The following is a 27,381-nucleotide window of genomic DNA, read 5'->3' on the forward strand; positions in this document are numbered from 1 at the left end:
CGATGCACGAAGGAATGTAATTTAATTAAAAATTCATCGAATAGAAGCATATGCCCACGATAGTGACTCGATAGAGAGTTTGCAAACCGCGTTCGATTAATTAAACGCGTTGCATCCGACTAATCTAAAAAAATACTCGACGGTTCTTGAACACTCGCCAGGAGTAATATGCTTGTTCCAGATATTAATATCCAGACCGAGAGATATTGCATTACGACGATGAAACACGGAAACGTAAATAAGTGGTGTATTTTAGCAAGTACACGGGTGTCGCGTGGGCGTGGGTATCATTTGTTGCAAGAGAACTGTCGTAAATCGAGAAAACAGCTAAACTGTTCGAGGGAGTCGAACGTGGCCTTAAACCAAATTTCATTTACGATAAGCAGACTTCGACAGCTTATAAAAGGAAATTGATTTTACATTTTACGTTTATTTTATAATTTTAAATCAAAATTATTTTCCAGCCGTGTGAACAAATTGGAATTAATTATATCATCCATTTTGTTTCTAGAAAGTGTTAGAAAGTTGCTATCGTGACGATTACAATCGATAGAGGAAACAAAATATTTAGTAAAATAAGAATAGTTGGAGGAATTTTTGGAAAATATTCGCAAGTTGAGTACCAAAGTCCCTCGATCGGAGATTTAATTTAACTTCCATGTTTCAGGATAGCTGATTTAACTCGATGGTCTGGTCCGGTCCAAAGCTATTTTCCAGCCATGTAAACGATTGGAAAGTTTATAACAAATAATGGTATTTGTTTCGAAGATCGTGGGATTCAGGAATGCTACCAGCGATCAGAATCGACGGAAGGAATGGAATATTCGTCGAAGCGAGTGATGGTAAGAGATTCGTTAATTGATACGGGGTACCAAGAGAATCTCTCGAAGGAAGACGAACGGCGAAGAAGTTTCGCGATGACGCATGTAAGTGTACCAACGTATAAATACACCTTACACCTGTTACCTCCTTCGTTTTCTCGGCTGTTCCAGCGCATAACCACGCCCACTTTTAATAACCTGGAATCTGGGATCGACGGTAGCTAAATTTGGCTGGTTTCAAGTAGGGGAAGAGCCTGAGATGTTCCCTCTCCACGGCTGACCACCGTTAAATCAATTTTAAACGATTTCTGCTGTTATTCCGCTTCTTTCCGCCATCGTTGCCCGCTTAATTACAAGCCTGCTTCCGGTAGCAGTGAATAATCTCGCCCAAATTCGCTTGGATCGCGATAGAAATCGATTTCATCGCGAAATTTCCCTCGACCTTGCAGATCTCACGTCTTCTTCGTGCCACGCGATAATAGCGTGAAATCGTTGAAATATTTTCCTTTTTTTTGCCCCCCCCCCCCCCCAACACGTGGCCGCTGGATTCCAGTTTACAGCGATTATAAATTCTACGACACGACCAGAATAGTCGCGACGAAAGTGATAGGGGGGACGATCTTAATATCAATCTTGGAACGAGACTCTGCGACAGTCCCAACTCCGTTAAGAATAGTCTGGAATTCTGGAACGAGCCGAGATTCTTTCGTTCCCCGCGATGTAACCGAGCCTCGTCTTTTTCGAGCATCGTTTCCGTTAAAAATACTCGAATCGACGATTACTGTCGCGAGAAGAAACGAACAACGACCAGGGGGACAAACTTACAGCGGCTTCTGCGCGGACAAAATATCGAGCTTTCGCGGAATGTTCGTTTCACTCTCTCGATTCCTATTTTCTTTAGTCATTTTTCCAAGTTTTCCAGCGTTAACGATGCCAAGTTTCACAGACTTTTACGGTTCCTAAAAGAAACGAACAAAGAATACGTATACTTCGATCCACTGTACTCTTACATTTCTTTAAACCAGCAAATAAATGGGAAAATGGAGTACAAACTATTGTTTACATCTCACAATATCACGATAGATTTAATCTATTCTCATTGTTATCGAAAACTATCCAGATATTTCCAACTATAAATATTCCAAAATCCGGGTAAAAAGATCGAGAGCACGGAATCGTCGAAGCAAGAAAATTATAAAATGGCGCGTCGAGACAGAGAGGGGGGAGAAAAAAATGGTGGTCGGGGGGACAAAAGAACGTTGGATCGTCGTAATTATAGAACGAATGCAGGAAACGACCGAATAAGTGTGGAGATAAGGCCGAATGACTCGTCTGTGGAAGAAAAATAGCGCGGTGGACGGTGCGGTGAAGTAATTCATGGGTCTGACTAATGACGCGCCCTCGCTACTGCGCGCGGTCTCTTGCGCAACGAAGATGTATCAGCTTCTTGTCAGGTGCACGCCGTTCCCCGGTAACCCGAGCCAGATTCATTTAAATTATGATCGGACACCGGCGGCGCTCGAATTTTAAGCTTTCCTAAAAAAAACTTCTGGGACGGATCGCGGTTCGAAGCCGATCGCCATCTAATTTTACTGGGACGGCGGGCTCTTTGGAATTTCGACTCGCAATTGATTTGTCGACCCGCGCGTAAATTACCCACGATCCAAATTTCTTGAAAACCGTATGGAAATAGCGCCAGACCGCCGAGGAAACGGTCTTCTCACCGAAAAACTATCCACGTTCTTTTTTCAATCATTTTTACCTATAGTTTGATCATTGATCAAAATGAGTATTTCAAAATCACAAAACAGTCTTTCGATATTTTATTAACACTAGAACTACCAAAGTGGTCAAAATGACTAATGATGTGGTCGTAATTTCTAATGAAACCTGTAAAAATTTACTCGACCGAATTTTTGGAAATTTATCGCAATTTTCTGTAAGAGAATGAATAAACACTTATTTCCATTGCATAATACATTTCTTCGCGCACCTATTGAAGCGTGTATGTTTCAATATTCTCGATACAAATAAACACACTATAATTGTCGGTATTTTTAGTGTTAAACGCAAAAAATTCCAAGGCGATGGTTGAGGAATCCATATAAGTCGAAATTAACCCTTTTACAAATGAAATTCGACTCGAGAGTGATCCAAAATGCGACCAATTGATACTTATTAGCGTCAAATAAGTGTTCCGTGTTAATTTTCTGCAATTTCATATTAGCTTTTGCAGTAAATAGACGTGTAGTTAAAATTTTTATTAAAATTGTAAAAGAGATTCGTAGGAGAACTCGATTTGCTGAAGAGAAATTCGGAGAGTAAAGCCTTGCAATGAAAATAAATACTCGCATACTTTCGCATCCTGTTATTCTTTTCGACGGTATTCGAGGCTTCCCCTCCCACCCGGTTCGCGATTATTTCGGTTTCTAATATGTTTTCGTAACCATAGCCGTAAGACGTGAATGTCCTCGGTTGAATTTGATAACCCCATTCCCTTTTGTTTCGACATTCGGTCATTCCGCCGCGAGATATAATTATCGGTTTGATGCACGATACGATTCTCGGAGGACAGGCGTTCATCATAACGAGATTGGTTTCGTTATCAATGAACTGTGCCAATTGTACTACTTTCTAACGCGGGAGCACTCTTTGCTAAACAATCGCCAAATAACCACTCGGAAAGAAAGTCAGAAATCGACGAGTTCGTTTTCGAGGTATTCAAACGCTGTTCTCTGCGTATCTTTTCCTTGCCAAAAGCGTTTGATTGATCGATCGAGGAGAAACGATTAAGCTTGTAAAACCATTGGAAATGAAAATTTCAAGGGGGTGTTTTTTCGATAGAAAATAGCGTTTAAATCGAAACGACTCGACACCGTTAATATCAAATTTGATATTGAATTTTTCACCCTTCGCTAGAACAAACGAAGATTGATTCTGAATTAAATATTCATCCGGTATAGTGTGGGAGTATCTGGCTTGGACTTACCTGAAGTTGCGACTCGAGATCAGCCTTCTGAGCAGCCAATTTCAGGGACTTCTCCATGTATTCTGATAGGGAGCCTTTCTCGCCATCCAGCTGCCGTTGCAACGCGTTTCTTTCCGCTGTTATTTTCGTGTTCTGTTCCTCGAGCTCCTTGCGCAGCTTTTCTTCCCTCTCGAAAGCCTCCTGCGCCTTTCTCGCTTTCTCTTCGAACGCCTGCAATTGCGATTCCACATCACCGTTCACCGCCGGTTTCGAATCCTCCGCCACCGTGTCACCCATCGTATCGTATCCCACGGATCCTCGTACGCAACGAACGATCGATCGATCGAGGAATCAAAGACCGCGCGCCGATCAGGGGGGTGGACAAGTCGCGATCCCGTTTATCGTGTCGAGCGAAACGCAGAGAAACGTAGAAAAATAAAATGCACGGTCGAGCTTCTCGCGTAGGGGGGAAAAAAAGTTTCCACGGTTCGGTGAGTAAAAAAAAAAATCGTTTCGAAAAGGTCGTCGAGAGGTCGCGGGTCCAACTGATCCCCGGTTTACCAGAGGCTCAACTTTTCTACCTAAAATCCCTCTTCGCGTCTACCGCGTAAGAATCGGCCATCCGCGGCCCCCCCCACTCCAGGCGGCGTTCGTCGTAGAAAAATATTTATAACCGATCCCGATGACGAGGGAGGGAACAGCGCGCGAGAGAAGCAGCAAGGCGGTAGGGAGTTATGAGAAACCGGCCACACGGGTAGGGGGAGTGGACGAAATTAGAACGCGTTCCAGGAGGATCGTGGAAGGGGGGGGGGGCGAGACTCCAGTCTCCTTTTACGATCCAGAAGAACCGTAACACGCCGATCGAACTCGTAATTCCCGAGGGAATCGGCTTTCTCCCGTAGTTGGGAACGAATACCGAACCGCGAGTGGGCAAGGGAGGGATCGGTTTACTGCGCAGCCGCGGACGGGGATTCGCGTCTGTGGTAATATCATTTATAGCGAACGATACTATTTTCGATTGGACGTGACTCCCGACTACTTTATTTTCGTTCGCCCCGCTGGGAGAATTTCGATAATCACGATTATTAAACCGTGTAACGACCTTATGTCAACCTGATCTAATTAAGACGCGCCAAACCGTGCCCAAAAATCCTGTTGCTCATCCTATGACTCATCCGAGTATTCCGACACCCTGCTCGATCTTTATACGATCGACGCGCGTTTTAATCGCGTACTCCAAGCGATCTCACTGCACCAAGGTGCAAGTATCTTCTAAGATGACTATTAATGAAACTATTTCAACTTTAAACGATGAAAATAGGGACCTCGTTGCATTTAAGTTCTCAAGTATACTATAAAATACTAGTATCAAAGTTATATATACTATATTTGAAGCGAAAGTAGTTTTTAATTTTAAAATTAATTTTTTTTTTTTTTATAAAACTATTTTTATAATAATTTTATTATGATTGAATCTATAGCTTGGTAATATGGTATAATTATCTATGAATTCATCGAATATATAAATTACATATATTATTAAAAAGTTTAAAAAATAAGAACCTCGTTGCATTTAAGTTCTCAAAGTTACATATACTATATTTGAAGCGAAAGTAGTTTTTAATTTTTAAATTAATTTTTTTTTTTTTTTATAAAACTATTTTTATAATAATTTTATTATGATTGAATCTATAGCTTGATAGTATTGTATAATTATCTATGAATTCATTGAATATATAAATTATGTATTAATAAAAAGTTTAAACGTTTAAAATATGCATTTTACACTTGAATGTAACTACTATACATGTACTCAAACAGATTCATCAAACTATTTCAACTTTAAACGATAAAAATAGAAACCTTGTTGCATTTAAGTTCTCAAAATGTATTTCAGAGCTCGCTATTAAAACTTCAACCCTTTCTTTGATATAATTTTCTTTGATATAAGCAACAGCAAGTTTGGGAAGATTTTGCGGCGCCATTTCTAGAAATTCCAAGTGATCTTGCTTCCCACGAAAATATATAAATTCTCGTAACTTTAAGTTCAATTGGTTTAATCCAGTCTGTGTTACCATGAACGAAGCTTGAACCAAGTTATGATGCATATTAACCCTCTGCTCTCCTATGTCGAGTCCCAATCGACATTTTGTTCAAGTCCGAACCAAAGAGATATACACTTGAAAATTGCAAAATACAATAATTTTTAATCAACGTAAATTTCAAATAAAACACTTAAAAGCATTGGGAACAGCTGGTAACAAGATTGAAATATAATTCAGAGTGCAAAGGGTTAAGTATGACATCAGGGGAGTGCAAAGGATTGCACCCCTAAACAATTATACAGCAAATCTTGGATAACATTGGTCATTCTCTGTTGTCATTTAGTACAATCTGATTTGGGCTCAAATATCTGATGTGAGACAATACATATGTACAGATTTTAGTACCTAATGCAAAGATTCTTTACTTGTCATCCTTTTTTTAAACTTTTACCAATATATTTTTCTATTTTGGATTAAAATAAGATCAAACGCGATACAATTTTGATGATATTTGCCTATCAATATCAACTGTTTATCTTATTTTAACCCACTAACAAAAAAATGTTTCAGATTGTATTGCCATTATTAGACTGCGGATGTTTATGCATTTATAGGAAATTTTAATTTTCAAAAAACTACAGAATTTAGTTAATATGCAAGAATATAAGAAATACTTGAGGTAAGGTACGAATTATTATATCTAGGGGTTCAGACAACCCTCTACAAAGCTCCAAATTCATTAATTTTATTAATAAAAATATGAATTTGCATGAAGATCCGCAGTCTAGTCGGTATTATGTACGCGTCATTCGCTGTTCTTTTTTAAGTTCGACAAGACAGAAAATTGGAGACTTTGGTACCGTGTTTCTTTCAGTTATCCCAGATTTGCCGTAAATAGAAACAGAAATCAACCGACAAAGAATGTTCTATGATCCCCTGGCCTGTGTATCTCTGCTACCGCAAGATCACTTGCAGTATTTGGATACTTTGTGTCAAGTATTTTGTCAAAACACTCACAGCAAGCTCGTCCTCGATACGAGTGGCGTTGAGGAGAGGCTTGACTTTCTGCCAGAGTTTCCACCATGGCCAAGTACGGAGTTGCAGGTACTTTCTCAAGTTCCTCTGTACGACCACCAACGCCAGACGCTGTTCTTGCAGTTTCTTGTAATCGTTTCGGGCCAAGTAACCTCTGATGTAGGCCTGCATCCAGGACACGATCTTGCCGAGTCGTTCGTCACGGAACTCCTCCATCTGACCCAGGACTCCGGCACGGAAGAATACCTGTTGTTTTTCAAATTAACGAAAGAACACAAAACATTCGATTAGCGACATTCCATCGATCGTACGCGAAATACTTTGATTACTTTCGATCGCGAAATCTGGAAAGACTCTGCACATGTTAATAAATTCGTTTCGTTTAAATTCCCATGGATAGAAAATTCAAATTTTATAAATCGACTATAGCAATATCTTGAAATGATATACAATAAAATTCTCACGAAATGATTTTATGATATGAAAAAAAGTTATTTAATAATAGAAAAATGTTCAGATATCCGATGAAAATTATCAGCAATTAAATATAATTTTGAATTTTATATTATAACAAAATTAACAAATTACAATAACAAAATTAAGCCGCTGTAATTTCTTGGGCAACATTTTGAAGTTGACGATTTGGGTTCGAGCAAAAATAATCAAAGTAAAAGTTGTCGTGCAAAATTCGAAAACGGACAAAAAGAACACAATTACTTGACTTAAAGTATGAAGAAGCAACGTGGAAGTTACCTTGCGTGTGTCAGCGAAGAGATAAAAAAAGTTCGGCAATCAATTCTGTGCGTTAATGTTTAAACATGATTTTGGACGTTGATAAAGATTTCCATTATTATCGAACGATCGTGCACTCGAAACTTTCGTAATTCAAATTACAGGAGAAACTATCTATAATTTGAAACAATAGTGTACCAAATGCAGAGAATAGTAGATCCAACTAATTATGGTGCAATAGGAAGTGGATCATACTATACATAGTCAAACTAGTCAGACAAATTCTATAAATTATTTATGGTATTCTGATTGATTTATTTTCCTCTTAATAATTGCTCATCAAATTTGATCACAGATGTCTGACTAGTTATGGCATATTCTACTTACTATAAACCCAGTAACGTGAGTCTACAAGGCAGTAGAATGCACTATAATTGGTCAGACCTGCCATTATTATCGAACGATCGTCCACTTGAAACTTTAGTAATTCAAATTACAGGAGAAACAAAGTGGATCATACTATACATAGTCAGACTAGTCAGACTAATTCTATAAATTGTATAAATTATTTATGGTATTCCGATTGATTTATTTTCCTCTTAATAATTGCTCATCAAATTTGATCACAGATGTCTGACTAGTTATGGCATATTCTACTTACTATAAACCCAGTAGCATGAGTCTACAAGGCAGTAGAATACACTATAATTGGTCAGACAAATTCTATAAATTCTATAAATTGTATAAATTATTTATGATATTCCAATTGATTTATTTTCCTCTTAATAATTGCTCATTAAATTCGTTCACAGATGTCTGATTAATTATGGCATATTCTACTTACCATAAACCCAGTAACATGAGCCTACAAGGCAGTAGAATGCACTATAATTGGTCAGACCTGCTATTCAACTGCACAGTACTCGAATTCATCGTCAATTTTTCAAATTCTACAAACACACTGTATTATATAAATAATTATTAAATTGTATAAAAAGTATCACGTGTTAAAATTCATCGAATCTTTCCAAGATGGAGGAATTAAACGAGAATCTTCGTCACGAACGGTGTGGATGATTATGGAAATCCTTGAATGGTTTCTTACTAATTAAAGGGTTAAGGGTTGCTGTTAAAAAGAACAGAAGCATTATTTCCGTATTAATTATGGCGTTTAGGTAGACCAAAGGTGTCGAATACCTTGGTGAGACCCATACGATATTGGTCTGGTTCCAGATTGATCGCGTCCAGGATCAGTTGGGTGGCCTTTTGAGGGTCGCAAGGTTCTTTGATGGCATTCGCACACAGAATTTTGTATCTGCGGTGGTTCGTTTTATGGTTTTGGGGGGCGGCACAACAGACAAAGATTACCACTCACAGTTAGATACATATTCACCATCTAATTGTCATATTCGTTTAGATTTAAATGGCCGGGGCAATTCGAGATCCTTATGGTGTTCGATCTCTTCTATTGTTATGTTTAGAAAATTTCTAATACAGAAGTATACCCAAGTTCAACGACCTGCGGTCCCAAACGTTGTTCTGTTTTAGAAATTCTAGGCGGTGTTTAAAGTAAATCAGGCATGTCAGAAATCCATTACTCTGTCCAGAGAGTATTGATGTCTTCCTTTGGGTTAAGCACATTGTGTTCGTACGAGGCATTATCGATCATTCGATACCACGCCTCCCTTTTTACTCGTAAAAATTACGTAATTTGTAAAATTTTCATTAGAAATTAAATTATATATCTTTGCGAACGATGATGCTGTTTATAAATATTAGCATCTCTTTAGTTTCAAATTGATTTGAATATCGAGTTGTAGTCGAATGATCGATAAACAATATAGATCTCAATAAAGAGCGTTTGACAAGTTCCTCGTGGTCGACGAGGGGATCACGATGGCAAGGGAAACACGTGCCTTGGTGTGTCCAAGACGATACTGATCGGGATCGAGGCCTGACGCTTCCAAAATGGCCGCCGCGGCTTTCTTCGGGTCGGAAGCCACTTTATCGACGGCTGCCGGAGCCAGAATCTTGTACCTACAGGTCAGGGTTCACAATGCACAAACAGGGAATCGGATTCTATTAACGCAAGGTCACCAAACATTTCTAGGGGGGGAAATCATGGTCGTTTTCATAGGGGCATCCTCTCTGCATCCGATGTCGTTCCCTCTGACACGTACTGCTTACATAAACTTATAACATAACTTCTAAGGGTCACACAAGGCTGTTTGCACATATTTATCACTGATCCAATAGGGGGCAAAGGGTGGAATTGCGTGCATGTTCGTACAATAAATAATCATCGCTAATATCTATTTCTAGGGTTCAATTCAGGGGGTGTGGTCGCTAATAAACGTGTTCTTCAAATCTCCTGGTATACGTGCATACGATATCTAATATTTGCTCTATGAGGGGTGTAAAGAAAAACAATACGAGACAGTTGCGTTTTGACAAGCCTATCAAACTAATCAACGTGAACGACGGGGAAGGGTAAAAATAGTGCAGTGAAGAAAATTATTCGTCGACGTGAAATAAAATTTAAACCGTGAATTACGATAGGGGTGTACGGATGAAACCTATTTTGATCTACGGCGGAGAACAGAAGGGGTGGAAAATACGAAAAAAATCTCGGAAAATCAAATTTCTTTTTAGGGTGTGTAACTAGCCTTGGTATGACCGATCCTGTAGCTGTCTGGATCAAGACCGATTTCGTCGAAACATTTCTGAGCGGACTTTTTGGGGTCCGGCTCGGCCGTCATCGCGGCCGGGGCTAAGATCAGGTAACTGTACGATCACAATATAAAGAGATCATTTTATAATGTGTCGTTCGTAACTACCAGTCTCTAATTGTCAAGCTTGTTTTTTTCATAAAAACCATAACACTTTCATGGAAATCATAATTTTACAGCGTTTCAAGCACCACCACAGGGGTGAACGTATCAATGAAAACCTTATTACAACAGGCTTGATAAAACTGTTAAGATTGTCTAAAATCTTCAACAGTTTGGAGACATAAATTTCGAATTATAGGGGGTTTCGCTGTTCTGAAGAGAAAACAATTATTAATTCAAGATATTCTTCAAGTTGAGATTCTGATCCCTAGCAAGAGAGTCTCTGATGTAACTTTCAAGCGAATCAAACTAATTTGAATACGATATAACAAACTTCCAAGGTTTAAAATACGAGTTCTTACCGTAGCTTGAAGTCGGGATACATCATTCTGTTGGGGAATCCTTTACGACAGATACGGATGCCTTCAAGCACACCGTTACAAGTCAGCTGGTGCATGACAAGGTGGGAATCTATCACACCCGGTTGCTTCAACTCGTTGGGGATGATACAACGGACGAAGTGGGGTTGGGTGGCTCTCAGGGTGGTCATTAGGTTGTTCAGCTGTTCCCTGTACGAGGAGGACACCGTCGAGAAACCACCACCCTTCTTACCACGTCCACCTTTGCCACCGCCACCGCCACCGGCGTCTCCAGACTGTCCAGGATGGTCGGCGAAGATCTCGATCAACAGTTTGTTGGATGATTTCTTGTACTGATCGACCACAGTGTCGTTCAGCGGGTCCTTGTTCTTCTCCAACCAACCGGTGATGTTGTACGGGACCTATCACATTAAATCGCTTAGTATTCCTTCTACTGACAACGATATTTCCTAAACACTATTTAATCAATTTTTTGCATTGGGTAAAGTGAAAAGAAACCTGAAAAAAAATTATTGAAACTGTTATTTTCTGGTCAAGCAGTTGATTTTCAGATTGAAATGAATCTAGAAATTTTAATATTCTGCAATCCCCTTCATTGATAAATGAGATTGAAACGTACGTTTCCGGCATAATGGCCGATGGCGAAGTGGGCTGCTTGTTGGCCTGGTTTCGGTGGTTTTGGTTTCAAGAAGTTGGGACTCTTGCCAAGGTGATTGTTGTTCAACTTCTCCTCGAACGTCTTGTCGGTAGCTTTCGGGAACATAGATTCTTCTTCAAGAATGGACAAGATACCCATAGGCTGTGGAGAAAAACAAAAGAACGCGTTAGATCGTGACCTGATCGCGAAAAGTCTCCTAAGAGTAGCGTTTCTGCTTTCAAACACTAATTCTAACACAATCTACTATCCGCTAAATACAATTTTGAAAAAAGATTAAAACGCTAGAATGTCCCACGAATACCAAAATTATTAATAGATTTAGAGATTTCTTTTTCATTGAAAAATAAGTTCAAATCAACGCTACTCTTATTAGTTTTGCTCTGGTATAACTTTCTAAATCTCTCTTTAAATTTAGAAGTTAAAGAAAGAACATTTTCGTCAAAGATGTTTTACTTTCTTCTTCGAAATTGATGTGAAGATCATTTCTGGAACGATCCGTAGAGGCTTTCGAAACGAAACGATAGAAATTCGTTGAATGATCTTCTCCAAATCGAGGTGCTAATCTTCGTTGACATTTTTTCAGTTTTATGGTATGATTTATAATTTTGGGGGCGAGAAGACCATCAAGAATTCCATATCGTTGATTATTTTCGCTTCTGTGGGAACACATGATATCACGAACACATGCACATGTACATACAAATATTCAGGCACGATTAAAAAGAAGCTTGCAAGCACGAAAAGTTTGGATATTCTCATTACGTTACCTTTTTCTCAAAAATTATCATATCCCTTCATATGATACTCCTTTTACGGGGTTCTTCGATACAAAAAACGAAGGGAAATTTGGTATGATTTTGTCTCATAGTTCTGATTCAACGAGAAGATTATCCGATCCAAAATCAAAATACTTCTATTTCTATCGAAAGTGTAAGACACATTTTAATTTTCTAACTCGATGGTTTTGGAGATCATTTTCCAAGTTTCATTTTTTGATTTTGATCAGATCGTTCGTTCCGTTAATTAGAATTCGATACATGTTCGATGCTTGTAAAAAAGGAAGGTGTAGCAAGGAATCAGCGAACAAAGCACACAAACATAAACGATAAGCGAGCAATCGCGAAGCATTGTTCGAATGGAACGATAAACGGGAGCAGCTGATATAACCATTCGCATGCGAAAGATACTTTTCTCGTCATCCATGATCGCCTTCGTAGCCTGCATTCTCGTTCGCAGCGATTCTATCCAATCTCAGAAGCCATTGGCCATTTATTTCCAACACTTTCGTGTCACGGCTTAACAGTACCTTCTCGATCAAATCGATTGTCTGCTGTAGATCCATGCCGAAGTCAATAAACGTCCACTCGATTCCTTCGCGTTTGTACTCCTCTTGTTCGAGGATAAACATGTGGTGATTGAAGAATTGTTGCAGTTTCTCATTGGTGAAGTTGATGCAGAGTTGTTCGAAACTGTTGAACTGCTCGAGACCGAGGAGGATGGGGAAAAGCAACGAAACAGAAAACAAACGCGAAAGGCAGCCGTCATTAATGCTGCTTGTGTAAGAGATGATTTGTAAATTGTGACAAGGAGTATTATATATTCTGTCTGACTATAGGAAGAGGGATAATCCACGCTGATGTTTCAGCAGGACACGAATGTTACATGTGTATGTTAGGGTACCGCCACGTTGCTCCAAAACGCTGAAGACGTATCTAAAATATATTTCACGAATAATATAATACGATATTAAAATTTTTATATACTCTGGATACGTTCAGCGTATGTTTTTTATCTTGCACCAACGAGATGGCACCCTAATGTTTCCTTAGGGCTATTTTCCTTTCATTGATCTGCTTCGAACTTGACAACTACTTCAAACACGCCATTACTCCATAATAATTGAAGTAATTAATCGTGCTGTCGTAATTAAAATTCGAAGCAGTCCTAAGAAAACATATTAGTTCACGGATCTGAACCAATTAATAAATGTTAATGACAGATGAGTGGCAAAGTTTGTCGAATCCATGTACTTCTGTTGTGACAAACCTTGACCACGAGTTAAAGGATAAACAATGATCTGTAAGGATCAAAGTTAATGCATTTTTTGTAACAGTAAAATGTTTCATGGTATAAAATATTAGAACTTGTTCAATATCCCTGATTCTTGGGGGAACTGAGCAATGGGGGGGAGAGGGCACGACGTTGGTGCCGTTGAAGGGATAATGTAGAGATAAATCAGAGAACACAGGGGGGGTAAAGCGAGAATGAAGACAGAAGAACAACGAGGTAGGCGTATCGGTTACCTTTGTTCCTAAGGATAGCAACAACAGCGTCAAAGAACTACGAGAAGAGTGGAAAGCGTAGAGAAAACTTGGCCCAATAATCTACCACTGCACTACCGACAAACAGTCGAGGAGCTTATGGTTCCTTTTCTATCGGTTAAAAGCTCTCAGCAAACATCCGTAATCGTGTATTCTCCCATTGGCGTTGGTTCCTTCATTTTTTTCGTTTCGTCTTTGAGAAAAGCGTGGGAATACCTTCTCGATCAGTTCGATACAAGCGGCCAAATCCATGCCGAAGTCAATGAATTCCCAATCGATGCCTTCTTTCTTGTACTCCTCTTGTTCGAGTACGAACATGTGGTGATTGAAGAACTGTTGCAGTTTCTCGTTGGTGAAGTTGATGCAGAGCTGTTCGAAGCCGTTGAACTGTTGGCGGTCACGGCACAACGAGCAGTGAGTGACAGAGGTAGGACGATGAGAGGCGTAGGGAGAAGACAGAGAAAGAAAAAAACAGGGGAACAAAATAACGATCAGTATAAGATCCGTTCGATCGCCCTGGTTGATTTCTGTGAAACTGTTTGGTGTCTTTCTGGCGTCGGTCGTTACTAGTTTTGGACTCATTTGTACAGGTCAATTCACCTGGTTGGTGATTCAAAAAGTAATACTTTACATCAGTGATTCTTTTATCACTCGTAATTCTGATTATGGAATCCGTAAAATTGAGTTAAGCAGAATGGAAGCATACGTTTGTCGTAAGAGAACCGATCTGGACGAAACTGTGATGATGATTTGTAGGACGTGGATGGAACGAAGTGAAAAAAAATACATATTTTCAAGATGTCTAAGCACGTACGAGGGACTGCTTGCTTCTCACTGAAACGCGAAATCACACGGCTCAGCAAAGGACAATACAAACTGAAAAAAATCAATTTCTGAAAACAGTGGACGATCGTTATTGCGTATTGTTGTGAGAAGCGTTAGATTTGTGCAATCGTTAAGGAATCCAAGTGGTCCTCTCACGGATCCTTATGCTGCGTTCGTGTGTGTTTTTTCTTGTTTTTTTTTTTAAATTTTTCCCCCACACGGCGGATCCGTCTATGGATCCATTCCATCGATCGATTCACTCGTCTTTTTGTACCTTTTCGATCAGTTCAATACACGCGAGGAGATCCATGCCAAAATCTATGAACTCCCACTGAATGCCCTCCTTCGTGTACTCTTCTTGTTCGAGGACGAACATATGGTGGTTGAAGAACTGTTGAAGCTTCTCATTGGTGAAGTTGATGCAGAGCTGCTCGAAGCTGTTGAACTGTTCGAGCAACAATCAGGCATGCTTGTTCATCGGCGTTTAAACCGCACCGCTTTTCAGCTTTGTTTTTTTATACAAGGTCTAGACCCGGTTCTTGTCTAACGAGTTCTTTGTTCCTCTACGTTCAAATCGTTTTACGTCTACGGTACTCCCAAGTACTATGGGATACTGGTCAACACTTACGGGACTGGTCAATCGACGATTTTGAAGAATCTTCTCGTCGGGATATCGTTGGAAATTTACGATCAAAGCTGTTACAATTTAAAAAAATCTCAAATTCCCGGAATAGATGTTAAAAAAAAAAGATTCTGGATCGTCGATTAACCTGGCGCGTTGTTCTAGAATCATCTCGTCTTAAGGATTCTCCCTGAGTCCTTAAGAAACTATCTACAAAAAGTTTTTGCAGTATGCGACAGATTGTATACCATGTCGTTGTTTTGGAGGGAATAAAATACATTACTACTAGACGGTGTCCAAATATTTGCATAAAATTGAAATTTGAAATAGATTAAGAGAAGCACTATTATATTTAATAGTGTGTTGTAAAATATTGATATTAAAAATTGCTTCTTGACCCGTGATGAGTCTTCCATTTTCAAGAAAAAAATTTAAATTGAATTCAATCGGTGAGTGTTCGTTTGACAATGTTAAATCTAAGTATCTCAAAAGCATATTGATATTAACACTTTACCGACCGGTAGCGGTCGATTAATCGGCTATCAGCCGGTAAGCGTTGGCCGGTAAAACAGTCGATCAATAGGCTATCGGTCGGTAAAGTGTTAAAAATTGCTTCTTGATCCGTGATAAGTCTTCCATTTCACTGGGGTCTCAAGAAAAAAATTTAAATTGAATTTAATCAGTGAGTGTTCGTTTGAAAACGTTAAATCTAAGTATCTGAAAAGCATATTGATATTAAAAATTGCTTCTTGACCCGTAATAAGTCTTCCATTTTCAAGAAAAAAATTTAAATTAAATTCAGTCAGTGAGTGTTCGTTTGAAAACGTTAAATCTAAGTATCTCAAAAGCACAACACATTGCACAAAGACTATTCTCAACAAAATATATTTGTATCTATCAAAAAAGTCGCTAAACTCTCACTTATTACTGAACAAAGAATACGACAACAGTTATAGTTGAGTAAAAATCGCAAATATTCGGACACGACCGTGGGAGAACTTTAAAAAACACAATACCGTGCAAATGTGTAACAATTTGTACCGCCATGTCTGATAACGCTTACAAAAAAAAGAAAATGAAGTAAATTTCTAACGTATTAGTCTACTTTCAACAAACTACTGGCTAACAAATCACCTTCAGAAGATTTGTGCAACCGTGTACCGTCCTGTAGTCTTGATGGACAGTTGGAAATAAATAATACTTTAAAATGTTTCAATCCACTCAGCCACTAAGTCCACTGTTTCTACATTTTTTTCGAGACGACGACGACGACGATGAGAATGATATCGAAACGAGTATCGATCACCAGATTTCTTTTTCACGAGGGAACCATCGTTTAGAGGATACTTCGGGTGTAAAAACATGCTCTACGATGCAATTGTATCGGAAGGGTGATCGTGCTTTTCGCGATGAGTGTTTGCACCAAAGGAAAATTCGAAAAATATGGGGGACACAATACCAAACTGTACAGAATAATGAATTCTCAAAGTATTGCGTAGATTGAGGCAATACTAAGGGGTGGGAACAATTCAAGGGGAATTCCAATAACATTGTCACTGTAAAACTGTACTTGTGTAAGAAAATAACAGTTGTACGTGGGTTTGCATACACCAGGTTCACACTAAAAGGGAAATAAAATGGGAAAACAGTAACAGAAACTTGAACTATTTAAAACGAACTTCTATGTACAAAGGATTGTTTGAATATCCCAAAACACTGTCCAAAAGGATAGTTATGTTATATTGCATAACATTGAGACTGTTCGATCAAACCAGATCGTTTGTCCAAAGGTTCTATACAGGGTGGCAGTCAAAGGTTCTAAACACTCTGGGAGGAACCTCCTAATGAGATCAAACGTGTACAAAGGGGGTTGCTTTCCAACAAATCTCTCGACGAGAAAAACGTGGTGAAAGAAACAGGACGAAAAGTAAACGACTTTGGACACTTGGGGGCGTCTCTGTACACGAAGGTACCTTTTCGATCAGCTCGATACAGGCGAGCAAGTCCATTCCGAAGTCAATGAATTGCCAGACGATACCCTCTTTCTTATACTCCTCTTGCTCGAGGACAAACATGTGATGGTTGAAGAATTGTTGCAGTTTCTCATTGGTGAAGTTGATGCAGAGTTGCTCGAAACCGTTGTACTGAAGAATGAAACGTAGTGTCAAGTGTTCGATGACGTGAAAGTTCGCGAGCATTATTTTCTCAGGGATTTACGAACGATCAGAGTTCGAAACGGTTTGGAATTGTTCACGATTCGTGAAGAGTAGTTTGCGAGTTGGATTTGTGTGTTCTGTTGTCGATTCTGCTGGTAATTCTGTTGCTAAGATATTGGTGACGGATAAGTGTCTTCGATATTTCACGGGTTACCGAATTACTTGTAATTATCGTACGATATATATAATTGTCCGCCATTAATGTGGTATTATGTTTCTGAAAATATACTGGAATGAGTTCTCTTATTTCTTTCTGCTTATCGGAGTATTTTTAACGAAACGTTTGGCGACTTTTAAACAGTATACGCGATCAAAAGCTTGGAAATGTTTAAGCATTGTTTATATTATATTGATATTATACAGGAGAAAATTGGCTCGAAAGTAATACAGAAAGTTGAATCCATATTTGCTATCTTTGATATTTTAAAGGGAATCAGATCTTTGAATTTTTAATTGGGAACAATCTATTAAATTTGTTGTTCTCTATAAAAAAATTACTGTGTTATTTGTGCTGATAAATGATCTGTTTAGGAGATATTTTAGATTGAAACGTATAAAAGTCGCCAACGATTACGTTTGTGATGGGTGTGACGTGTGTGTTGCGTGTGATCATGGTCGAGGAAACTTACGTCGAAAATCTCAAAACCGGCAATATCTAGTACACCGATGAAGTGTTGTCTCTTCTGTTTGGTGTCCAGGGTTTCGTTACACTTCTTGACCAACCATTTGAACAATCTGTCAAACATGGCCTTCGACATGGCACCCACGGAGTACGCCACTTGATCCTTGTTACGACCTTGGGTCACGAACTCGTTACCGACCTTGATCCTCGGTTTCAACAAGTTCTTGTAAAGATCCTGACAGTCGCAACCCAGCAACTTGGCGACTCGTTCACCTTCCTATTTTCCATTAATCATAGACAAAAATGTATTAAGATCGGTTAAATTTCAATTCTGGGAATATCTTGGTTTCCAAGATGGATCTTGATTAATCGACAATCCTAATAAAATGATGTGAAAAATATTTGAATTCCGTCTGAAAATTTTAATGAGAGAATCTAGATTAATTTGTTGATCGAAGCTTCGTTAAAAAGTTATTAACGTTTAAAGTTCTTTTCGTATTGAATTTTTTTCTGGAAAGTGGGTAGGATTTCGAGGGTATGTTTATTCATAGAAAATGATTGTAATTGACCCTCGCAACCAAATATAATTTTTCCAAAACGATTTGAAATTTTTTTTTTTCGCCGAGAAATTTAGGCACCTACCCCCTGTCGATTTTTCTTGAAATTCGTTTTTCATTTTTAGTAACTTTGTTTCATGCCCTATAGAAAAGTTGTCTAATACTTTTTTGTAGGTACCCATGGGCTCTAGTTCAGAAAAAAATTTCATTGAAATATATTCACTATTGTAGGAGTTATGGTCGTTTGAAAATTGGACCATTTTTATGGAGTTTTTCTTACTTTACGAGGTTAAGGTGCAACTTTCCAAATATTTTTGGAGTTTCTACATATTCTACATCAAAATACGCGTTGTTTGACGTTTGAAACATTAAAATCGGTCAATCCGTTCAGAAGTTATGGCGTTTTAAAGACACGCATGAAATTTCGGGGTACCATTTCTGGCTTCCGGTTAAATTTTCGGTAAAGAATTTTTTTCTTGAAAATGCGTAGGAATTCGGGGGTATGTGTAATGACCAAAAATGATCGCAATTGACCCCCGCAATCGAAAATAATTTTTTTACAATGATTTGAAATTTTTAAATTTTGACGAAAAATTTGTCTACTTATTGAATTTTTTTCTCGGAAATGGATAGGATTTCGGGGGTACATGTATTCACCAAAAATGGTTGCATTTGACTCCAGAATCTAGAAATAATTTTTTTAGAATGATTTGAAATTTTTTTTTTTCGCCGAGAAATTTAGGCACCTACCCCCTGTCGATTTTTCTTGAAATTCGTTTTTCATTTTTAGTAACTTTGTTTCATGCCCTATAGAAAAGTTGTCTAATACTTTTTTGTAGGTACCCATGGGCTCTAGTTCAAAAAAAAGTTTCATTGAAATATATTCACTATTATAGGAGTTATGGACATTTGAAAATTGGACCATTTTTATGGAGTTTTTCTTACTTTACAAGGTTAAGGGGCAACTTTACAAATATTTTTGGAGTTTCTACATATTCTACGCCAAAATACGCGTTGTTTGCCGTTTGAAACATTAAAATCGGTCAATCCGTTCAGAAGTTATGCTGTTTGAAAGATACGCATGAAATTTCGGGGTACCATTTCTGGCTTCCGGTTAAATTTTCGGTAAAGAATTTTTTTCTCGAAAGTGCGTAGGATTTCGGGGGTATGTGTAATGACCAAAAATGATCGCAATTGACCCCCGCAATCGAAAATAATTTTTTTACAATGATTTGAAATTTTTGAATTTCGATGAAAAATTTGTCTACTTATTGAATTTTTTTCTCGAAAATGAATGGGATTTCGAGGGTATATGTAATGACCAAAAATGATTGTAATTGCCCCCCGCAACTAAAAATATTTTTTTTAGAACGATTTGAAATTTTTTAATTTGCAGCTCTACAGACCGAGCTTCAAACTTTAATAACTTTTTAACAAAGCCTCAATCAACAAAGTGGTATTGTTGATTTCGGCCTCTAGAATCTCTCATTACAATTGTAACAGTTGAATTTCATCAGGATATTAAGAAAAATATCGCTGCGTCGAGATCAAATGGAAAATTTAACGAGTCTAATGGAAAAAACTGATAAATACCTCTGTTCCATCAGCTTCAGCCTGTTCTTCACGACCCCTTTGCTTGAATTTCATGCCTCCCATGTGCATTACAGCAGCGGTGATCTTGTAGATGTCGTCCTTCTCCTCTTGGGTGAATCCCAGCACGTCGAAGGCTTGCTGTTATCGTGAAGAACGATCGTTAATAATTGCTCTTACAATCTTTCGTAACAGAAGTGATCGTTGAAACGCGACGAACAATTTTCGTTGAACTTGATACAAACTCTTCGATTCTGTGCATCGATCAGAAACGAAGACGATACCGAACCATCCAACAGAGCACTTCTGATACATTGGCGGTTCATAATTTGGAGATAACGCACAATTATTAATGGAAGCACACAAGCACAGTACAAATAGCGGACGAGATTATGACTGAAAGTGGCGGTGTGTTCTTTAATAGTTCGTGCAAAGAGACTGTCGAAAAGTCAAGATAACAAAACTCGTTATTAACATTCTACAATATTGTTTCGTCGATAGTCTCTCTGATTTGAAAGTTTCGTGTCAATAAGCGATTCTTTCGAAGCGAAGCAAATCATGGTCCGTCGAGAAAGCGTTCGATAGAGAGGCGTGGCTTTAAATAATTGATAAAAAGCGAAAGCAATGCTTGCATTATGTAGCCGCTTTGCACCTAAGTTTTACACTCTGTACGAGATCTAGCGTAGATCATTCAACGAGATAAAGGTGAACACAAAACTATAGAGAAAAAGATAGAAAAGTTGAGACGACGAAGGAGGATCGATGCTCCTTTCGGTTTCGATCGCTTCGTTCGCGTAGAAGCGAACTGCCTCCTTCGTTGATGAGAAAAACGGGACACTTTTCGAGCCATTCTTATGTTTGATCCTTTGGAGAGGGCTCGAGCACTACCAACCGCTTCGATTTAGCTCGCTTTCGAGGCTCGAGTCGGGAAATAACCGCTTCACCGCACCACCGAGAATTTCCATCTCGAGGCTGACTTCTTCGCGGCCGAATCAAAGAGAAAAATCAGGTCTGTCGTGTCTACCGGGGGGATTGGAAGGTGAACACACTACCAACGGAACTTTCTTTGGAGTACAGTATCCCATAATCCATTTTTTCCAGGACATTTCTACCTCTCGACTGACCCCGTGTTTTCAAATCAAACTTTTAATCTTTTTTGTTCAGAATCATCAAATAAGAAATATCGAATAGGGCCAGCCGATTCGTTTCGTCTATGTCTGGTGTGTACGTTCAGACTAAGAACTGGAATGGTAAAAATCAACCATAGAAATTAGTAAAACGATAACTGGATACATAACTGGGGAGTAAATTATGGGGGGGTGTAAATTATGTACAATGGAGTCCCAACGGAGAACAATAAACGAGACTTTGGCATTCGAGGATGCAGATTATTATCCAAAATGAAACCGTAAATCTTGCAATACTTTGTCTTGATATAATGATCAATTAATTTTGATGTATTTTCGAAATTTTGGTGGTATTATTTTATAGACACTATTACTAAATTTAATTGACAATATTTAAAAAGACATTCTACGGTCAACTACAATTTCAAAGAACAGTTTATCCGTAATTTCGTCTATTTAACTGTTAATTTTGGTGGTATTATTTTATAGACACTTCTGCTATGTAAAAAAACACACTATTATTACTAATATTTAATTGACAATATTTAAAAAGACATTCTACGGTCAACTACAATTTCAAAGAACAGTTTATCCGTAATTTCGTCTATTTAACTGTTAAATTAAAGTATTATTTTATAGACACTATTACTAAATTTAATTGACAATATTTAAAAAAACATTCTACAATTAACTACAATTTCAAAGAACAGTTTATCTGTAATTTCGTCTATTTAACCGTTTAAAAAAATCTATTTGTTCGTTAAATATCAACTTTCTCCGTAGGCACTGTAGAAAGGAAACTCGGTTGAAAATCTCAATATGTACATCGTTTCGAAGTATGCAAGGTACGAAACGGATCTCTAGTTCGGTGACAAAGTACACGGGGTAGGGTTGAGGGTGAAAATAAAAAAATAAAGAACTGGGGGGGGGCCACGAATCCATTCTTTCGAGGACTTACGTCCGTCAGCAAACATTCCTCGCCGTCATCGACGTTGGGGATCGTGATTTTTCCTTGAGACACGTTGTAATAGTCGTATATGTTGTTGGACAAGAAACACATATCTGCGAAACATTCCGAAGAGAACAGATTACAGTCTCGACAACTCGATTCCAGCGTTCCTTCTCTTTTCTATCTGTGTGCGTCTCCGATCTAGCAACGATCGATCCTTCTTCGAAGAAGAGCCTTCAGACTTTAAACATTGCTCGAAATCTTTCGTCCAGTTTCCTTCGAAAGCTAAACAACGGACTCTCGTCCGTCGATGTAAAACAACAGCTAAAATTATTGATTTGCAGCGGATGCGCAATAAAAGGAAAAAAAATAAAAGAAAATATGTTAAATTGGAGCTGATCGGGGAGCGGGTATCCTGGAGGGGCTTTCATTGTTTCCTCGAGTCAAAAATTACTTGGAACAAAATTATTCTTTTTCTCTCCCGCCATCTCCCCGCACCCCGATTGCGGAGGCAGGAAGCTTTCGCAGGCGGGGCGCGAGGGGGGCGTCGAAAACCTCGGCCCAACTTTCCCCACTACCTCACGATCCACGATCCACGATCTACGGATCTTCTCTCGCCAATCGGACACTGTTAACCCTCGTACAGCGAATGCAGAATCATAATCACCCAGCTAAACCCACTTCCCTATTATCTATACAAATTACAAGTGTTCCAACTTGAACAAATTTTGAAAAAGTATTTCATTTTAATATAATAATTAAGAGCCACAGAATGCACTTAATATGCAAAAATATAAGAAATACTTAAGGTAAGATACAAATTATTATGTTTAAGGGTTGAGACAACCCTCTATGAAGCTCTCGTTTCATTAATTCTACAAATAAAAATATGAATTTGCATGAAGATCCGCGGTCTGATAATGATATAAAATTTAATTGCAATTATTGTTTCTAATTTATTAAATAAATAATTTTTACTAAATTTTAAAAATAAATTAATTTAAATATATAATTTTGTTACGCTCCCTTAAATGTAAAGTACATTTTAAATAAATAAATAAATAAATAATTCTATTATGGAGTATGAGATCGTGTTCATTCCAAACCATCAGCCATTCGAGGGTTAAAGAATAGAGATTAGATTTTGAACGAGGTAGCCGGAAGTTGGCCGAGATTTCTAATACACCCAGGGGTTTGGACTTACGTCCGTCTCTTCCATGTCCGCGGCGTCGTTGACTCCAGGAATTCTGGTCTTACCCTGGCTAATGTACCAATAATCCCCGATCCGGTTGCTCAGTAGGGTTAATTCTGCATTATTTTGCTCGATTTAAGCTGCTTGCTTTATACGAGCAACTGGTATCGTCGAGGTGTATCCACTTGGCAATCGCTTGCAATTTCAATTTGCAGACCGTTTCCTCTGCGTTTGCGTCCAAAGTTCGATCGTGTTTCTCGCGAATTTTTTTTTTTTTGGGGAGGGAAAAAACGAGCGATTGCCAGGTGATACGCGTGAAAAATAAAGGTATGACGTGTGCCAGATTATTTGCGACAAGTAGATGCTGAAAGAAGAAGAGCGATAGAGAGGAGAAAGAGAAGAACAAAGGGGAGAAAAAGTGAGAGAGAAACACAGAAGAAAATATAGATCATAGAATTGAAAGCAGAGTCTTCGGTCGTAGCCGTGATTCTTGTTGGCGGAAATTACTGTGTGTGCTGTTAAAGAGAATATGAGTTGGTTACGTTCAGATTGATAGTGGCGCGTCGTAGAGCTGAAATAAGTAAATAGACAGAAAGAGAGATAGAGATAGAGAGAGAAAATGTGGCGAGTAGCGAGAAATTTCAACGCAAAAAGACCCGTGGAAAGAAAGAAACGAAGTCTCATTAACATCACACTGAACAGAAACACAAAGCTCGAAGGGCGTCTTATTCCTCTAAGTAGAACGGAATACTAGTAAGGAATAGAAACAATCGTATGAAAAAGATGTTACGCAATTTCGAGGTGGAATTATTTTCACGATCGATCGTTAATTGTTTCGTTTCCTATGAGAGAGTTGGGCTGTTTTGTTTGAAAGTGAACGATTCGACCTCGAAGTTGGTATAGAAGAGTGCTTGACCAGTCAAAGGGAAGCACTTACATCCGTAATCAAAAGTTCCTCGCCGTCATCGAGGCCAGGGATAGTCGTCTTCCCTTGCGACACAAAGTAGTAGTCGTGGACGTTGTTGGACAGCAGCAACATCTCTACGGTTCACCAAAAAAGAAAACAAAAAGAACATGCGGGCGTTAACCACAAAGTGGGAGGTGCCATGTTTTCTGGTGGCTTTCCTTGGGAATCTACAGGTTCTGATCCGTACGATGGACTATCGTTGGAAGAACGGCTTTTACCAGAAATATCACCTGGTAATGTCAATTCATTCGTCAACTTGTATCGAACACGTTCGATCGGAATTGTCGCGTGGTACTGTCTTCTCTAAATCACCTCTCCGAACTCGTCTTTTCATCTCAAATCGATCCTTTTGGAAATCAAATTCATTTGAAAAGTTCTTTTCTTGGGTCATTCTAATAAAGATAAAATAGCAAAATCATATTGCATTATTTCACGTTTTATTTTTTGAATTGAGAACAGAGAGACAATTTAAGAAAGCAGTTCAGGTTTTATTATTGGATGCTGATAAAGTTAGGGGGAACAGCGTACGGTACAGTTTTCTGAAATACCGTTTCGTCACTCAGCCAGCTCCTCTTCCACGTATAGGAGGTTCGACTATTTAGGGAAAGTCCAGTGCTTTAAAAGGACCTTACTAACTACAGAAACGTCGCAAAGAAACACGAGGGTCACCCGTCGAGTATTCCATCAGAAAGGAAAGAAAAAGAATTCGATATCCGTGACCTTAGTGTTCCTCTGATCGTTTCGGGAACATTCAAATCAAACATCGCCTATCCTAAAGTCTGCAAACAATAAACAACCGGTAAACTCAAAGGGTGTGGGGGGTATGGAATACCTAAAAGGAACGATAAGAAAATAAGCCACAAAAGAATGTCGTCTGTGGGTGGAGCAAGAGTGTAGAAAAGAAAGACAAGAAGAGAGAGAGAAAAATGTGAAAGAATGTGTGTTGCGTAACCCTTGGCATAATCGTCGGGTTCTTACGTCGGTCAAAAGACACTCCTCGCCGTCGTCGACGTTCGGGATCGTGGTTTTCCCTTGAGAGACGAAGTAGTAATCTTGGATGTTGTTCGAGAGGCAGCACATGTCTACATGGAACGAGGTTCAAACAATACAAAACTTTGGTAGAACGATTTAAACAAGGTCCGCGCTAAAGAAGGCCGGTTAACTAAACATATTAATACTTGGCTCGTTTCCGCTGCGTTCCTTCCTGTTGTAAACTTCTTAATAAAATAGGAAACAGGATTGGGAGAGTTCCAAGGGTTCTGGAACGTATTGCCAATTTAAATTCCATTCAAATCTGTTCCTCCCTCTTGACACTATTTTCTACCGCGGTTTGGACTTGTTTTTTAACTTGCATTTGGATGCAAATAACTCTGAATAATTGTCAAACTTGGATGATTGTTTCGAGTTGAAATTTTGAAAAGTATCTTTGACGAATGGTATGGTCCTCCGTGGGAGTTTGGTGTTTCTAAGTCGGCAATACGTGGGTCCTTTTCTAGCAAAAGAATAGAGAAAATTACTTGATTGCTTCTCACGATTCTCCTCTGCTTTTCGATCGCTGCTTGAAGAGACACGTTATACACATAACAATCATGTCCGTGACAAGTGATCTATAAATTAGAAATTCGACAGGCTTACCCTTCAAACCCTTCACAGAACCGGACATCATTTGGTAGAAGATGTGGTACGAACGTTCCAAAGTCTGTTGAGAGATGACACGGGCCTTCTCCAGCAGATCTACACGCAAACAGATTTTATTCGTTTAAGAAACACGACCATATCGCTACCATTATTCCAACAAATGTACAAGAATAGCAACTGCGTCGATTCGTAAATAAATTATGATGCAATTGCTCGTTGCAGAAACCGCGTGGGCACGATTGACGCAAAAGGAAGTTAGGCCAAATCGAACGAGTGGGTTATAAAGATAACCAATGGTGTATCTTTGAAACGGTTAGAGATGGCTAAAAATATGATCGAGGAAAATTAAATGGTAGCGAAGAGTACAAAGAACTCGAAGCAACTTTGTTTGGAATTACAGATGCATAAAAATGCAATCCTTTCTGTAAATGGAACTCTATGACAACTTTAAAGTGTTATAATTCTTCAAGATTTAGGCCATAAATACTTTAGTAATTCTTTGAACTTAGTAGTCCATTTGAAAAATGTAATTGGAAACATTCTAAGATGATGACTCTGATCAAAGTTGTGGATCGCTGATAAAAATTCGTTGAAAGTTAAAATGTCTAAAGGAGAAACTCACAGGTCTCGATATCCGCACCAGCCAGTTTTCCAGAGGGACCAAAGTGAATACGGATGAATTTACCCTATTCGATGGTGGAAAAAACAAATTAGATATTTATCAAATATGATTAGAGCAATTAATTAAAATAAAATAGAAAACAGGCAAGTTTGCACTAGAAAATTCGCAAAGATACGCGAAGCTTAATTATAATTTGAATAAATAATACTCGACGAGTTAACACTTTCCAAGAAATCTAAGAAGTTAAGAGCAAGCTTTGAGGATCAGAGCTGTGTCCTATCCTTGCTCCCATGTTTAAATAAGTAATTAGAACGAAGAGAATAGGAATGAAAGGAGACTTACGAAACGGGAAGAGTTGTCATTACGGACGGTTTTGGCATTACCGAACGCTTCCAGCACAGGGTTGGTTTGTACAACCTGGTCCTCCAGGGAACCTTTCTTCTCTGCCTTCTCGTCGGCTTTCTTGGTCGAGGCACCGACGGTGGCGAAGTACGCGATTACTTTCTTCGTGTTCTCAGTCTTACCAGCACCAGACTCACCGGTAATCAACATGGACTGATTCTCGCTGTCTGTAAAAGGAAACTCGAAACGTGAACACTCTCTATCTCTTTAACCCTTTGCACGCCTATGTCGAGCGTGATTCGACATCAATTTTTATCTCAG

General features: G+C 38.7%; 1 protein-coding gene across 19 annotated transcripts in view; it reads right to left on the reverse strand.

Moving 5' to 3' along the window:
* LOC122396455 (myosin heavy chain, muscle) overlaps positions 1-27,381 on the reverse strand; it is a 43,763-nt gene that overhangs the window by 8,889 nt on the left and 7,493 nt on the right. For 2 of the 19 annotated variants that reach the window (XM_043394886.1, XM_043394891.1), the window contains exons 5-16: positions 27,061-27,287; positions 26,719-26,782; positions 26,094-26,192; positions 22,309-22,412; positions 20,227-20,364; positions 18,084-18,353; positions 14,008-14,178; positions 11,432-11,611; positions 10,795-11,213; positions 10,268-10,385; positions 6,852-7,115; positions 3,811-4,020 (exon numbers count right to left, since the gene is read on the reverse strand). In XM_043394886.1, the coding sequence (XP_043250821.1) occupies positions 3,811-4,020; positions 6,852-7,115; positions 10,268-10,385; positions 10,795-11,213; positions 11,432-11,611; positions 14,008-14,178; positions 18,084-18,353; positions 20,227-20,364; positions 22,309-22,412; positions 26,094-26,192; positions 26,719-26,782; positions 27,061-27,287 (2,264 nt within the window). Of the gene's footprint in view, positions 1-3,810; positions 4,021-6,851; positions 7,116-9,517; positions 9,639-10,267; positions 10,386-10,794; positions 11,214-11,431; positions 11,612-12,776; positions 12,948-14,007; positions 14,179-14,890; positions 15,062-17,211; positions 17,383-18,083; positions 18,354-20,226; positions 20,365-22,308; positions 22,413-24,428; positions 24,533-25,436; positions 25,541-26,093; positions 26,193-26,718; positions 26,783-27,060; positions 27,288-27,381 lie in introns of all 19 variants that reach the window. The other 17 variants (XM_043394884.1, XM_043394887.1, XM_043394877.1 and 14 more) reach the window with 13 other exon arrangements.

This window comes from Colletes gigas, unplaced genomic scaffold (assembly GCF_013123115.1).
Source record: "Colletes gigas isolate AHSC1104 unplaced genomic scaffold, ASM1312311v1 Colletes_gigas_Sc00007, whole genome shotgun sequence".
Lineage (NCBI taxonomy): Eukaryota > Metazoa > Arthropoda > Insecta > Hymenoptera > Colletidae > Colletes > Colletes gigas.